This window comes from Centrocercus urophasianus, unplaced genomic scaffold (assembly GCF_019232065.1).
Source record: "Centrocercus urophasianus isolate 14NV4802_14NV808 unplaced genomic scaffold, USGS_Curo_1.0 seq_32, whole genome shotgun sequence".
In the NCBI taxonomy this organism is placed as follows: Eukaryota; Metazoa; Chordata; class Aves; order Galliformes; family Phasianidae; genus Centrocercus; species Centrocercus urophasianus.
The window spans coordinates 5,022,713-5,038,151 of record NW_024884889.1 but is presented as its reverse complement, the minus strand read 5'-3'; the positions used below and the strand labels follow the sequence as shown (position 1 = coordinate 5,038,151).

At 39.3% G+C, this 15,439-nt stretch overlaps 1 protein-coding gene across 4 annotated transcripts in view; it reads right to left on the bottom strand.

Annotated features, from left to right (window-relative positions):
* Positions 1-299: 299 nt before the first annotated feature.
* CLCN3 (chloride voltage-gated channel 3) overlaps positions 300-15,439 on the bottom strand; it is a 49,184-nt gene continuing 34,044 nt past the window's right edge. For 2 of the 4 annotated variants that reach the window (XM_042829706.1, XM_042829707.1), the window contains 8 exons: positions 15,023-15,229; positions 14,530-14,610; positions 13,428-13,973; positions 10,675-10,861; positions 9,062-9,460; positions 7,237-7,453; positions 4,997-5,072; positions 300-3,329 (listed from right to left, as the gene is read on the bottom strand). In XM_042829706.1, coding sequence (XP_042685640.1) covers positions 3,171-3,329; positions 4,997-5,072; positions 7,237-7,453; positions 9,062-9,460; positions 10,675-10,861; positions 13,428-13,973; positions 14,530-14,610; positions 15,023-15,229 — 1,872 coding nt within the window. In that variant the 3' untranslated portion in view covers positions 300-3,170. The remainder of the gene's footprint in view (positions 3,330-4,996; positions 5,073-7,236; positions 7,454-9,061; positions 9,461-10,674; positions 10,862-13,427; positions 13,974-14,529; positions 14,611-15,022; positions 15,230-15,439) is intronic. The other 2 variants (XM_042829708.1, XM_042829710.1) reach the window with 1 other exon arrangement.

Sequence of the window (15,439 nt, the reverse complement as noted above, 5' to 3'; positions counted from 1 at the left end):
ATTGCAAATAGGCATCTAACAATCTTGCTGTGTTTTTAAGCAGAAGGACTGAAAATGCACTGTAGAGAAACTGCCTGCTTCTACCTGTGGAACAATATAAGCATCACTTATTTTTGAATTAGGAAGCCAACTACTCTGCAATTACATGATTGAAGCAAATCTGAAAACGTCTGTTTCAGAAATGTGTGATTTTTACTGGGGTTGTATTTTAAGCCTGTGGCTGTTTATCCCAGAGGAACTGAATGCAAACATCAACAGAAACACTGTTTGAGAAAAGACGACGGAGTCGAAGCAGCAAATGGTCATACAGAAGTTTTTAATGTTTGATTAAGTCATCACAGTAGTGGGAATTTTTACTGTAATGATACGCAGCTCTACCACACTATTATAAATAAAAACATTAAGATCAATCAATATTAAATACAGCTCTAGGCAACATCACAGATTAACAAAGTATGCATTCTTCATCAACCAGTAACTGAATGGTTTAAAACAAAAAATAATAATAATGCTGACGCTTTCACCCTCCCATCCACCACGTTTTTGTTTCAAATCAGTAACTTGAGTAAGGCGCTGGAAGCTTTACATTAGAAAAATTTTGTTGAACAGCACAGGCACACATACTTCAGTATCAGAATTTCTAATGCATGTTTACGAGACGTTTTTCATGTCAGTGGAGAAAGCTTAGCAGGTAAGAACAGTAACCAGAGATGCACCACTTCTATGCAGCACTTGGGATCCACACGAGAATGATAAAACAGCAGGGGCACGGGCTGCACTGTGTTCCAGACAGTGCAGCCTGTAGGTGGGGTCAGGTGCAAATTACTACACTGCAGTGTATTAGGATGAGGAAACCATTAGAAATGGCAGGGGCTTCAAACTGATTTAAAGCAATTTCTCTTTTTTTTTTTAAAGCTGTAGTGCATTTATATCCTTCCACTACAGAAATAATAATAATAAACAGTAGAGATCAGCCTCAGACAATTTCCTGAGCTGTCCTCCTTGGATGGACCAAACCCTGCTCCTAATAAGGTTTCTGCAAGCTCACACAGCGTAACAGAACAAGTTTGGAGCCCGTAGCACTGACTCACTTGGAAGAGTGCAGCCAGTTGCTGCAGCGCAGCAGCCAGAACACAGCTCAATTTTGTTTCAGTTCCAAAGCTGCTTTCTGCACAGGGGCCGACTGCAGCCCACCAACACATCAGCTTTCCCCTGGTTCCAGTTGATGCAAGAGGTGAGAAAGAGGTGACTGCAGTTTTATATTCTGAAAACAGACAGAGATTCAGCGGAGCACTTGAAGCACTGGCATTGTTTTGGAGCTCGCCAATCCTACCAGGGCACTGCTTGGAGCACGCTGCTGTTCTTCAAGACAAGATCGTGCTGAGCACCTGGCTGAATAAAGATGCTTGAGGTAACTGTGATGACGGCCTGAGAGATGCCCAAGATTTTAGCTTTAAACTTCTGCAGTCTTCTGGGCGAAATGTTAATAACTACATTGTATTTCACCACATACTGTACAGCAAGATTTTGTCAACCACGTTTCTTAGCTTTTTTTACTGCAGACGTACAGCACGCTGCCTTTGTTTCCACGCGTGTTTGTGGTGCTTTGAAAAGCTGAAGAACAATTAATCTGGTGGCCAAAAGATGTTAGGAATGTGTCAGCTCACCTCTGGCGCGTGTGGTGCTGCTCAGCTCTGAAGTCCTGCCAAGCTTTCAAGTACTGGATTCGATTCCGCCCTGCTGCTCATCTTCTGTGGCTGTGTATCATTCACACCTCTGTGTACTCAGAAAAAAAAGTCTAAAGCAATCTAATAATTATAGTTGCTTCCTATTCGTTTTAAAACCCTGATTTTTTTAAATAATGTTTTTAGTATTACTGTTCCAGTTATCTGCTCAGAAAGGGAAAAGGAAGTCTTAAGGTAACGGCAGTGAGAGTTACATCTGAAAATCACCTTATGTGCATGTTGGATTGTAAAGAAACAATTTTGTTTAAACCCTTCATCTAGTTGTAAACATTTGCTAATCCTCCATTACTCGCAGAGGATTACGAATTATTATATAAAATCACATTAAAAAGGTAATTAGTTAGGTGAGACATCAACTGATTTGTATTTAATAGATTTTTTTCATTCATAAAAATATAAATAATGGTAAAACCTCAAGAAAAATAATATACATTAGTGCAAGTTATGAGTTACGTTTCTTCCTACCATGTCAGCAGTGGGACGTCTTTTGTTCAGAAGAGAAAATAAAACTGAGCGATCTCAAACTTTACAGAGGGGAAATATCTCCAGTGCTGTAGCATGCATTTTTCCAGATACACGTATACAGAATTGTTCCAGCTCTTAACTAGTAGAACAGCAGTACTCTTCCTGATACTGCACAACATTGGTATATACCCTAGTGCTTCGACAATACAAAAATTGCATAAGATCAGGTCACATTGATATTTTCTGCAGCAAAACCAGCATTTTTCTCTGCAACTCTACTTTCTTTTGTTTACTTTTTCTCTCATCACGACAGATGGGCTGAAAGATGTTTCGCATGGCTCTTGCAAGGCATTTCCTGCTCAGTCTGCTTTTGTCGCAGTAGATCTGTACTGCCCCAAGCACTTCAAGATGTTCGACCTTATGCACCTGATGGCACAAGCAAAACCTCCCTCCTTGTGATCCAACCTCAGTAACTCACAGTACATCTCAATATGAGAAACAACTACTTCAAAAGGGCACACCAATTTAAAGAGGCTTTGTTACGGCTCAGGAGAGAGAGAAATAAAGCTCTTCTGGAATGTAGGAAGGTGACGTGTAATAATTATACATTTCATGAGCTAACACAACAGTTTTCAATGGTAAAAAGGGCAAGACCTTTCAGTCTCCATAAGATGGCTCAATTCAGAAGGATCCCTCCAGAAATAGGGACTAGTAACACATCTCTTTGATGCTGAAGTACCAGGCTGGGGCTGGAGAATTGTGCCACCTCGCACGGCTCTCCCACTGCACTATCATGGCAGACCGGACATCTCAGGACGCATCCAGTGCAGGACAGCAGCTCCATGCTCCCAACAGCCTTCCTCCTCTCCACATCCTCCCCCAGACCAACTCCTGATTTCCAGCAGCACCGTTACGCAAAAACCCAGCTCTCGTTTCTGATTTTTAGAAGTATCTCCCAGACTAAAGTGTTGTGCTATTCAACAAATGAACCTCCTCTTCAGTCTCCTCTCTCTCCTCAGCTATGGGTTTCAGTTGAACATTATTGAGGCGGGGTCTTGGTTTGCCGTCTGGGCCATATGACGGAGGATATCTTTTTTTGTTATGATGCCAAGGAGGCGCCTGGAAAGGATAAACAAACATCAGCATTAACCCGAGCGGGGAGAGCGGTCCAACAGAGCACATCTGTAGCCAAGTCCTTTTTGTTGACAGGGACAGAGCAAAAGTCAGCAGCCCGATTGTCTTATTTAAACAAAGGCATTTCATTAATCAAAGTATTTGGTAACCACCGGTTTGTTAAAAGACAGCAGTGCTGAGACACCATACCTGGATGGTCTCTGACAGCTGTGGTCCATTTTAATTAAATACAAGCAATGCAAGTAGAGCCCGTGACTATTTTTATTTGAAGTTTTGTTTCGGCAAAAATGAAATTTGGTTAGCTATGCCAACAAAAAAGCAAAAGAAAAATAAAATAGAGAAGGACAAAGAAAAGGAGGTATGAAGAAGAAGTGATACCGATCCCATTTCATAAGGGAGGTGTGTTCCGGCCAAGGCACCACAAGTGACACACTGCTCGATGGCCCCCAGATCCTAGCAGGGAATCAGACTCGCCTCCCCTTCTTTCTTAAAATCACAAGGGCCTTTCCCATCTGACACACCGGCTCAGACTGAATACATTCATAGGAGCACACCGTATTGCCCATGAAACTTTTGCAAAGCAATGAATAGTTGACTAGGCTTTAGAGTTCACAGCTTCAGAAAATTAATTACGAATAATAAAAGTTTTCATTTTCAACTTTAGATACTGTGCTCTTATGACAGCAACTAAATTGCTTGTAAAAGCAGAACTTTGTGAAACATCAAAAAGGGTGAGACTGTCCAAAAGGATAATATCACAGGAGAAGCAAAGAGCAGAATGAATGAGCTGCTGCCCTTGTTATTCTGGTTAGTACATTTTGGTTTGGGTTTTTTGATTTATTAAAGGACGCATGAAATACTTGTGAAACATTAGCATAAAATGAGAACATAATTAGCACGTTTTGCACATAAGCAGCTAAACTTGGTGGCTAGGTTTAGCAAAGATGCAGCTATTGCAGAGCAACCAATGTCCAAATGAAGACAAAGTCTATCTTACAGCTAAGGTTAGATCACAACATTGTACTCAGAACAGTATGTAGATTCTGAAGTCAACAGCAGATGTATTAGCGTGCCATTTAGTAGCTTAGGGTCCCACTGCAGTGCATAAGTGGCTGCAGGTAACAGCAGCACAATCACAGGACTTTGTGCAGAATTGAAGGACTTCACGCGATTTATTTCCCAATTGATAAATGGGGCTTTCAGGGAAGACCTGATGCTGCAAGACATTGAGAACTGTGCTCCTCAAAATATACGCTGCTTAATCAGCAACTTGACAGCTACGTAAAGCTGCCAAAATCAGCACATGAAAAAAACATGAAATTTACACTGTGGGGGCAAAGCTATTCCTAGCTGTGTGCTTTCCCACTGCGGGGAATCAAAAGGCGGATCTACGAGATTCAAAGAACAAGATACCACATTCTGTTTTTACCTTCCTTTAATGTTGTGACTAACAGACCCTCCATAGGAACTGCTTAATTTCTATGCGAGGATTTTGCACGTATTGTTTTCTGTTACAGTTTCTTTAATACGAATTTTTAATACAGGATTATTTCTTTGTTCAGCCGATGTCATAAAAGTACTGAACAGTTCACAAGTTTCATGCCTCCTGACTTCTAAGGTGTCTAATTATGAGATCTGATATATCTAATCACCAAGGGTTCGACGTGCTGCTTTAGTTGCTCGAGATGCTCTAATATGTTCTTCTTTGTGATGATCCCCAAGACAATCCTGAAACAGATCATGTTATGCTAATAACTGCGTGTGAAATCAAATCAAAAAAGTTCTAGTCACAATGAAAACGGTTTAGAGCAGTGCAAAACTAAAAAAGAAAATGGGTTGCAAGAAAGTTAATGAGATAGTTAAATGAAAATGGTCGGAAACTCAGCACCCTTTCCCAGGCTTTTTTTTTGTCTCCAAATGTCTGATCAGCAACAACCCCACAGCGGTACGTTTCTCTATCACATACACACTGGGGAAACACACTTTAGCCCTTCTCCCCACGTCCTGATCTCTTGAGATTTCAGAGGCACTGAAAGTAAAATCTACTTCCTCTCCTTTGTTTACTAGTTATTTCTCCTCACAAATACAAATCACTATTTGCATTAGAACAAGCTACAGTAAATGATCAAAGCAGTGTCTGTAAAGTCACAGAAACTGAGGTCTGAAGCTTCACTACAGAGCAGCCGTAGGAACAGACAAATTCAATTTCTCATTTATCATAAAATAAATAAAGAGCAGCTCCTTAGAACGGACACAGTGATAAAAGCTGGAAAGAATCGGGCTCAGTCTTTACATATCTCTGTATCTATCATCAGCACCAATTTCTGCACAACTCCTAACTGTAACTGGATGTATGAACACCCATCTAGCTATATATCTCTATTCAACGTGCATGAAATTTGCCACAATTTAGACAAATTCTCTGGGTGGTGCATAGCCAACCGGACCTCAGGGATTAACTATCCAACCTTGTAATGGACAGCACTCTCATGGCAGATCACAAGGTTATAAACTGAAATGGGACAACAAACACGAGGATCAGAAAACAACAAATCAAAGTCTCCCGTATTTGTGGCTACTTTATCGTGAAATAATTAAAAGCTTAGGCTACAGTTTGACATACCTTTACAAGATCAATCTCTCTGCAGAGCCATTTTTCACATCAGTGTTAATGTTTGAACACTCAACCACAACAGAAACTAAGAGAAAAACCCACAGTAATAAATATTTATCACTGAAGTTTTACCAATTCAAATTTCCCTGCATCAACAGGAATAACTGTATGTACGTCTGCAGTGATTTTTAAGTGGCAGATCATGATGGCTTTTTCCTGGCAGAGAAAGCTTTTTGTAAGAGCTGCTTATGCTTCTCAAAGCACCTACTTGCCATTCCATACAAAGAGGAATTTCATAAAAAGCAAATTAAAAAAAAAATAATCAGAAAGCAACAATAACAACAAAAACCAGGAGCACATTTAAGATACATTTGTTTTAGAAGACATCTTAAGAAACAAATTTGGAAATTTGCACTATTTCAACATTTGCCCCTTAGAGCAGCACTCCTTATGTCCAGAGCAAAAATAAATAAATACCATCTGTGTTTAAGGTTTCTTAGCTTTGTCCCACGGACAGTGGTACTAAATAATGTAGGTTAGCAGACAGTGCTTCACTTCTCATGTGATTTAAAAAGATGCTAAAGAGAAAGCAAGATACTGTGGTAGAAGCTGCACCATCACGTGCCAAGTGCTTAACACAAGAGATAGAGGAAAGCAGAATGTTGAAGTAGAACCATACTCAAAAGACCTTGTATAAAAAGAAAGTGGCCAGATAAGAGGCAAATATAACAAGATATTTTGTGTTTCCACACCTAGGGCTGATTTATTAAACAGTGACCACATACCAACCCCCCACAGTCACGTTTACCAACACTCTACATCTTGAAGTCACCTTCTTGAAGTATTTTGAATCGTACAATCGCTGCAGACTGAAGTTTCAGAACTAGTAGCAGTTACTTAGTTTTAGTATTCCAAAACTAATAGCTTGGTGGTTTTTTTTTACTAAATTACTAAACTCCAGAAGAGGAGTTATCCAGTGAACGGATCTTGTTTCTGCTTCGCTTTTATGAACCCAACATTTGTAGATGTTGTACAGCTGATGTATTTTCCACTTTTTAATTACTTTTTTTAAAAGAAAACCTTTAAAATAAAAACACAACACACCGAAACTACCTGCCTGCTTACTTGGAATACAGGAGAAGTAAGAATTCGTGCACCTTCTTGTCGCTGACATCCTGCACCAAATGCATGGGTTCAAATACCATCAAAGCTTTGATCCCAGAAGTGAAAGATCCTATTCCTACCAAAAGAAAACAGAATTGCCCCCACATCACTCACCCGTTGTGTGTCACAAGGCACTGCCTCAAACCCAACTTCCGGAAAATATCCACCACTATTTCCATAGGTGTGTGGTCTGTCACGGTGAAAGGGCTCATGTCAAGTATGCTTCTAAGCTTCAAAGGCCGAGGGCTTTCTGCTGGAAGCGATGGGGTATGCTGGGCAAAACAGACCCTGGAACTGCCAACAATCCCTTCCTGCTTCTTCCTTGCACTTTCTTTAAGGGGAGAGAGGGGAAAAGAAAAAAAAAGAGCAAGAAAATTTACATTTCTGTAGTAAGATCATTCAGTGAAAAGTTCAGTCGACTGGGCTCTGACACTGATACGCTGACATTGTGTTTCTACAGTCACTGCTTTATTCCTAGGATGTGTTTGTGCAGAAATCACAAAAGCTATGTATCGTACAGCTTTAGCCATCCTTCAGCTACTGCCTTTCTCAATCCAACAGCAAAAATAAAACTTATTTGCTCTGGAGAGGTGGAAATACTGAAAAGCTAGCATACAAGAAGCACGCAGCAGCTGAAGCAGTTGTCAAAAATAAAGCTGATCTGATACTTCTTCTACAACAACGACAAATAAATGGTTTCAAACCATCAGTGATTACAAACTTCTCATTTTTGATCTCCTTATGCAAATGTATTTAGGTTTCTGTGAACTTGATCTGTATCCTCTTCAGTATTCGGCTACATGAGCAACTCTCCATGTACCCCGAGCCACCTCACTGAATGACTCCAGACAAAGCTCTACGCACCATGCATTCTCTGCAACTGAAATAAGTTTTAGCTGGGGAAGTGTTTCATCAGAACAATACTTTGCTGTTCCTCCTTCTAGTCTTAGGTAAACACAAACTTAAAATCATACAATACTGTAATACTTTTCAAGTTTAGGACATTTATATACATCCTGCATGGTGTAGGAACACATTGTAAGACCACAGGCAAAAGTTTTACTTCAGGACTTGGTGTTGTGCTCCTAAAAACCTTTTTTTCCAACTTTCTGAAAGAGGACATTGCTTTTTCAAGCAATTGCTTTTTTCCCTAAAGAGATATTTGTCAATATACAGCCTTTCAAATTGTGAAAAAATACGAGTATTTTAAGATACAACTTCTATCACTGATTTTATGTACAAGTATTTCTTAAACAATAATTCTATTTCCCTTTGCTGGCGATTGCAATTTCCAAATCCACATTTCTTTTGCCAAGGCACAAAGCACAGCCCTAGTTATCATACAGTTTCTAAAAGCCATCCAGAGACAGGGCCCAAACAGGGCATGCGTGCCTGGTTTCATTTTTCACAGCACACAGACAAACTAGAGTGAGAAACATAAAATATTTCACTCATCTCTCCACAGTACAGTATTAGTTGTTGAAAAAAGAAAATCAACAAGAGAAAACAGCAAATAAAATACTCCCAAAGAGAAGCTTGATGCTCATTTACATTTTACAGGGACTTTGACAGTAACTCCGACTGAATCCTGCTCTTTCAAATGGGAATCACTCAATTTTGAAGACGGTTGAGAATTCTGAGGAAGGTTGAATGCCCTTGAGGAAAAGAACTGTCATCAAACACTACAAAACAAACAAAAATACTGGACTAGATGCCAGTCTGGCCTACAAGTCTTGTACACAAAGGCACAAAGATATTAACATTTTATTTTATGGTCTGCTATTGGACATAATCAATATCTTCAGTAAAGCAATAGACTACACAAAGTATCTGGACCTTGAACCTGAAATAAGGAGAAGCACAGAGAGTAAGTTCTCTTTTAAGCTTTACAATAATTTCTATTAGAATATATAATCATAAAATATTGGGAGGTAATTACCTATTGCAATAGTTAAATCTCTTCTTAAAGCAAAGCCCACTAGTCTCTGCGACTCTTTTGACATAATAACTGGAAAACCATTATAGCTGGTTTCGTTGATCAAGTTCTCTATGTCTTCAACTGTCATATTATCCTGGGTTAAAACAGCTAACGGTGGGTCGCTTCTTCGAGGTCTCATAACATCAGCAGCCAGTGTTGTGTGAGTAAACTCCTCCTTTGCATCCAAGAAGGGATATCCATTCAGTCGGATGTGTGCCTCATAGATGCCTTCCCTACCAAAGGCATCTCCTACCCACTTACTGGTCATGACTGCAGCCATTAAGGGCACAATATACTCCAGCCCTCCTGTTAGCTCAAAGACAATAACTACCAGGGACACAGTCATCCTTGTCACACCACCTGCAAGAAAAATGGCAGTCAGTAATGCTTCAGCGTCAAAGAATACTGAACTTGTATTTCCTGCCTTCCTGCTCAGAACTGCAAACATGACTTTGCCATTTACGTCATCTGACAAACATCACAAAAACAGAAGCATACAAGAAAAACGAACGTGGACTTAGGGAAAATTCCTGGAGGTCAGAAAGTAAAAGGGTTTGAAAAATGTGTGCTTCTCTTTCAGGTAACTTAAGAATCCAACTGCATACTTTTACAAGCCACTCCTGAGTTAAAAATACTGAGAAATGAACAAATCCAAACCTAACAAGGTAATAATTTCTAAGAAGAATGACACTAAGGAAGGAACAGATAACAATTCCACAGCTATACCGTTCAAAATATCACAAATATAATGCTGCTGTTGAATTATAAAAACTAAAGAGAACTGTAAGCTGGTGAAAACTTTCTTGAACAGAAGAAAGGAGTTATGTTTGTCCTTTGCCAGCATGCAAAATGTTTGTACTACAAACATTTCTGACACCATGCCTTCTTTCAAAGAAATCGTATTCTTCTTTCAATACATTCAAAGTGCTTTTGGTTGAACCATTTAAAAAAAAGACAAAAATTCCCCCCAAAACAACAGAACAGCCTCTCCAAGAACCAGAGCCATTCCACTACTGCGTGTGATAGCGCTTAAGCTAGGACAAGGCCGTCATGAAATCTATCCTAGTTTAGGAGCGTAATCTTCTTCCAGTGAAGCAGGTTTTCAACAGTTTCTAAATCAGGCCTCATAACAGACCTGTAAGTGGACTCCCCAGATCGTTACGGGCTTCTCAAGTTTCTGTTTGGATTAACGAACTCCAAGAACATTTGTTGCTATTCATGTAGAAGTGCCAGCAGATCGTGTCACCTCCTCGTAGCAACTTCAACATTTTCAACTCTGTTCTATACATTTCGATGTATATGACACCTATAATATGTAACTACTCCTATCGGTGCCAAAAAGAAAAAGCAAACTGCTATTTAAGTTACTCTCCTTCCCATCATATAGTCAATTTCATATCATTCCTCAGATCATAAGGATCCAATAGCTTACACGAAGATATGTGACTGTATTCTTCTGAAGAAAGGGAAGTGCACATTGCAGGTGTTCCAACACAGCACATTTATACATATTGTTACTTTGGTAACACAAAGCAAAACAAAAATCAGACATTCGCTTTGTACAGTTTAGTTACCTAAACAGGCAGCAGCACCAACCATGGCATAAAGACCAGGCGTAATACAGTCAGCTCCAACTTCACACCACTCCTTGAAAATGAACCAGTCGTGATGATAGTAAGCCAGCTGCTCCACTGCAATTCCCACAATCCTTCCTGCTATTGCTCCAATTGCCATACTGGGTATGAACAACCCAGATGGAACCTACAACAGAAATGGAATAACTGCTACCACGCTGATGGGAACGTATTTGTTGCGTATTTTAAAAAGAAATGCAAGTAGTCAGACCATCATTAAAGATACTGCAAGGTTAGGAAAACTTAATGCAAATTCCTAAGGCAAAAAAGCAGATTAACACTTTACTGTTAAAACAACAACAACAACAACAACAACGAACACATGCCTATCGTAATTTCAGTTATTTGATCTGTTTTTCTGTTATTGACCCAAATAGGCTTCATGGCACTGCAATAAGATTTAACTAAACCACTCTGGTACGACAAGTCTTGTTTAGCCCTGTAGCTGTAAAAGGAGCAAGGATTCAACAGAGACATTGCTGTTGTGCCCCTTCTCCTCCTTTCCAAAAAATAAACACCCAGAAATGAAATAAAACCAACAAACAGAAAGACACCAAATCCATACTGCATCTGAACACCTCACTAAACTGGAAATGCCCCTTGCTTCCCCTCATAGCAGTTGTTACTATCAGAAATGTATTCCACCGTGACCAAGGTACGAACCTCAACTACAATTTTTACTTTTTGTCTAAATACACCTTTGTCAAAATCATTTCATTTTAAAAAAATACCACTGTTGTCAAAGGAAAAGCCATTTAATTGTTTTTTCCACTGTAGAGCTGGGAAGTGTATGCATTATGCAGCTTGTAACTAGATTTTGCCACGGGATCCAGTATTTCCGATTCAATTTACATTATTATTATATTGACAACATACATAGTTGCAAAGAATTTCTAACAGGTAAACCAAGGACAAATCAATATAGCACATTTTATTTCAAAGCCATCTGCGTTAACTGTATTGAAAAGGTTTAATAATCTTCATTCCCATCCTGAATCACCTAATATTTCAGTGCTGACAGCAGTAACCGTTCAATGCCATACTGTGCTACAGTAAAATTGTGCACTGACATCACTGATGCCATCTCCTACAATTCATTGTGTGTCTGAAACCTTTCTAATTGTTAAGTACTTTTTTCTTTTGTTTTGCTGAGTGAAAATCATTCTGGGGAACACTACAGTAACACCCTGAAAATTTTTTATTATAGACATAAAAGTTGTAGAATGTATCTTTGAAACTGCTGAGTTTCTAGTCTGCTATACTGAGTGTGCCACAGCAAATTCAGTCTCCAAATGGAGACTACATTCAAATTCCTGTTAGCATGAATTGTTCATGCACCTAGCTCCTTCACTTCATCACATGTGGCTAATAAGTTAAAGGTCTATGCATGGGAACTGCTGAGCCACAGCCTGAACCTCTGATGGATCACCTGAGGCGAGCACTGAGTCAGCCAGAGGAGCACAGGTGAAGGCAATTCAGCTGTGCTGCAGGAAAGGTTGGAGCCTGCTGCACCCCTCCTAGCCCTATTTAAGAGCTGGCTACCAGTGGGGAAGGATTTCTTCTGTAGTTCTGCTCTGCTGGTGTTTTGTGGGTGAGCCTGGGATAGGGGTAAGCTTTCTGTTTATTTTTTTTTTGTTATCTTAGTCTGTTTTGTCAAACTCTCTTCTTTATTTTGTGATTATAACATCTTAATATTCATTGATTTTACAGTTTAACTCTGATTGTGGTTTTACAGGTGAATTTTTTAGCATAAGCCTCTGACTCGCATGTTACAAAGCAAAGAGTGATCTCACCACAGAAAGAAAAATGAAAAAAAATCAGGTTTTACCTTGTCTCAACTTTGTTTTCCAGTGCATACAGTGCCCAACTCAAGTTATACTTTAGAGAAAATGATTTATACTGTGGCAAATGCATCATCTTTAAGACAAACAAGGAATCAGGATATACATGCAAACTTCTCTAGTAATGCAGTTGCATGCCAGTCAGCTATGAGGCAAAGCTGTAATCTCATCCCAAAATGTTCATCTTTGGTGTTTACAAACAGTAACAAGTTTACTGAAAATAGAATCCTGCATACATACAATCCTTTTACTTCTGCAGCTTAGCTGTGTTAAGGCCTGGAAAAAAACATGTTGCCTTAGCAGTCCCCTGTTCATGTCAGTAACAGCAGTGGGAATCACCGTATCCCACAGGCAGCGTAGTTGCTTTGCCAGTAATGTTTCCAACAAATTGCAGTTGGTGAAGTTATGAGAGAAGGAACCAAAATCAGTTAAGAAGCTCTACCTTCATGCAACTTTGTGAATTCTAATACACTGTGTGTGCTCCTGGGCTGACAACTTCGTGAGAAAGATGCACTTGAACAGAGAATGCTAGGACACAGTACAGGTGTTATATTGTTTAAATGGTAAGAGGTATCCTAATGCTTAGAAGGGCAGAGTCCTAGATATAAGTGAAATACTATACGACAGAATTCGAGAGTGAAAACTGAAATTCTGTCTTATGGAAAGCTAACATTTAAAATATACCTAACAGAATTATCTTGCCCAGCAGCCAGTGATCAACAGTGAAGTTTTTAGTTAAGAGATCTAAAACCATATACGGAGAACGAAATCTATAAACAAAGCTGCTAGCTTTGGGCAGTAACAAAGAAAAATTATCACAGTAGATGACGTAGCCGTTGCATTCACACTTACCTTGATACCAAATGTAAAGACAGTCATGATTATTTTAAATATGAGTGCTAAACACAACTGCCATATAGCTGAATAGACTCCAGTGCCTGCTGGACGGTCAGGAATATCATCTACTATTTTGCTTGCGTTCATATCGTTTCTGTAGTCACAGAGGGAGGAGGACTCCAATGGCCCGCAGTCTGTGAAGAGCTCTTTAATAAGCTCACTGGTGTTTAGCCTCGTGTATGGATTGGGAAATGCAATGACAGCTGTTATTGCTGCAACAATGATGACCTCCAGGACAGGGTACTTCCCAAATTTTGTAGATTTGCGTCGACGACACCACGCAATGTTTGCTCGGATGAAAAATGCTCCCCAGAGCCCACCAAATACTCCCAAAAGAATGAAAGGTAGCAGTTCAAAAAGGTACCAAGGAGTGTGATATTCCACATAAAAAAGAACTAGGCGGCTGTTACCAAAAGGATTGATGGACCTTAAAACAAATGCAGCCACCAAAGCAGCAAAAAATGATCTCCACAAAGTTTTCAGTGGGAAATAGTAACTGACCTGCAAAAAGAAATACGTGAGAATTATTTGTAAGTCAATGAAAACAAATCCTGTGAAGACTTGGAAAATAAAGCTAGCAAGAAACATTTCTCGGTGAAAAGAGTTTGATGGCCCTTGTGGTCAGTTTTAATTATTCTTGACTTACTAATCACTGACGTATTCAATTGTGTTTAGCATCTGAAACATTGAAGAAAATAATGTTTGAAAACTTCTTTCAGAGAACAGTCAAATAGGTTTCTAAAATCTCCTATGAAACAAGGAAAGCAGCCCAACAATTATTCTTTTTAGACTGCATTTCTAGAGTGACAAACTGGTGCATCTCTCTCTGTACACTGTAATTATTAGCTGACTCAGCTGAACTCCAGCACAATTGACATTCATCTGAAGTAAATAAACTAATAAAATCTTTCAAAGTTTGTTGGTAACAGAACTCAATTTCAAAATACAAAATTCAATTCTCTTCCAGGTAGGACTCTACAGCTTAATGGAGCCTGAGATTTTTCACACTAAAAGAGATTTTTAAGTACCCTTCCTTTAGTGTTGTCTCCTGACGTACCTCCTCCAGACTGAACAGGACTCCACCAATTGGGGCACCAAAGGCTACAGACACTCCGGCTGCTGATGCAGCTGACAATACCTGGAAAAGAACCATGGTGAAGGTTTTTTGCACTCTGTGGTGTGTTTTAAAATGAAGAACAGTATCTCAGTACAGTTATCAACTCTTTCCCAGGTGGACTTTCTTCGTGAGGTCAAACGCCCTCTGCTGCCCTCACAATTGGAGACGGCTGTCAAAATGAGTCAAGAAGAGAGAAGGTAAGGAAAAATCAAATGGTTTCTTATGAGGTGGGAGAAAGGCTCCAACATGGAAAGTACTTACCTTGTAGAACACTAGGGATTAATGTTGTTTTTAAGATAAAAAAAAAAACTATAAAAAAGCCAAATCTGAACACAAGCTAAGAGAACAAGCAATCTTTTAAAAACCAGTATTTTGGCATTTTTTACTAAGCACGTGGACAATACATTCTAAAAACGTCTTTACAAGAACTTACCTCTCGTTTTTTAGCTTCATTTGTGCTGTACTTTGGAAAGAGGTAGGAAAAAATATTCCCACAGCAGCAGGCAACATGGACCAAGGGACCTTCTTTTCCTAAACTCAAACCTGATGCTACAGCCAGGACTAAAGTGATGGTTTTTATCATCAAAGTCCACTTCCCCAGGTAACCTCTGATGATGAAGCCACTCAAAATAGTTTTTATCTGGAAGAAAACAAAATTGGTATTATATTCTACGTTCTTTGGTAAATAATTACTTACTAGTAATTTTAGACAAGTAACTCCAAAAACAGCCCTTTCAAATGCATAACTGTCTCATGTTAAAATATGTGTTCTCAGATAGCAAACTGTTTGCCAGAGGATTTCCATTCACCAATAACTGTGAAATATAAGGTGACAGCATACATTAATATC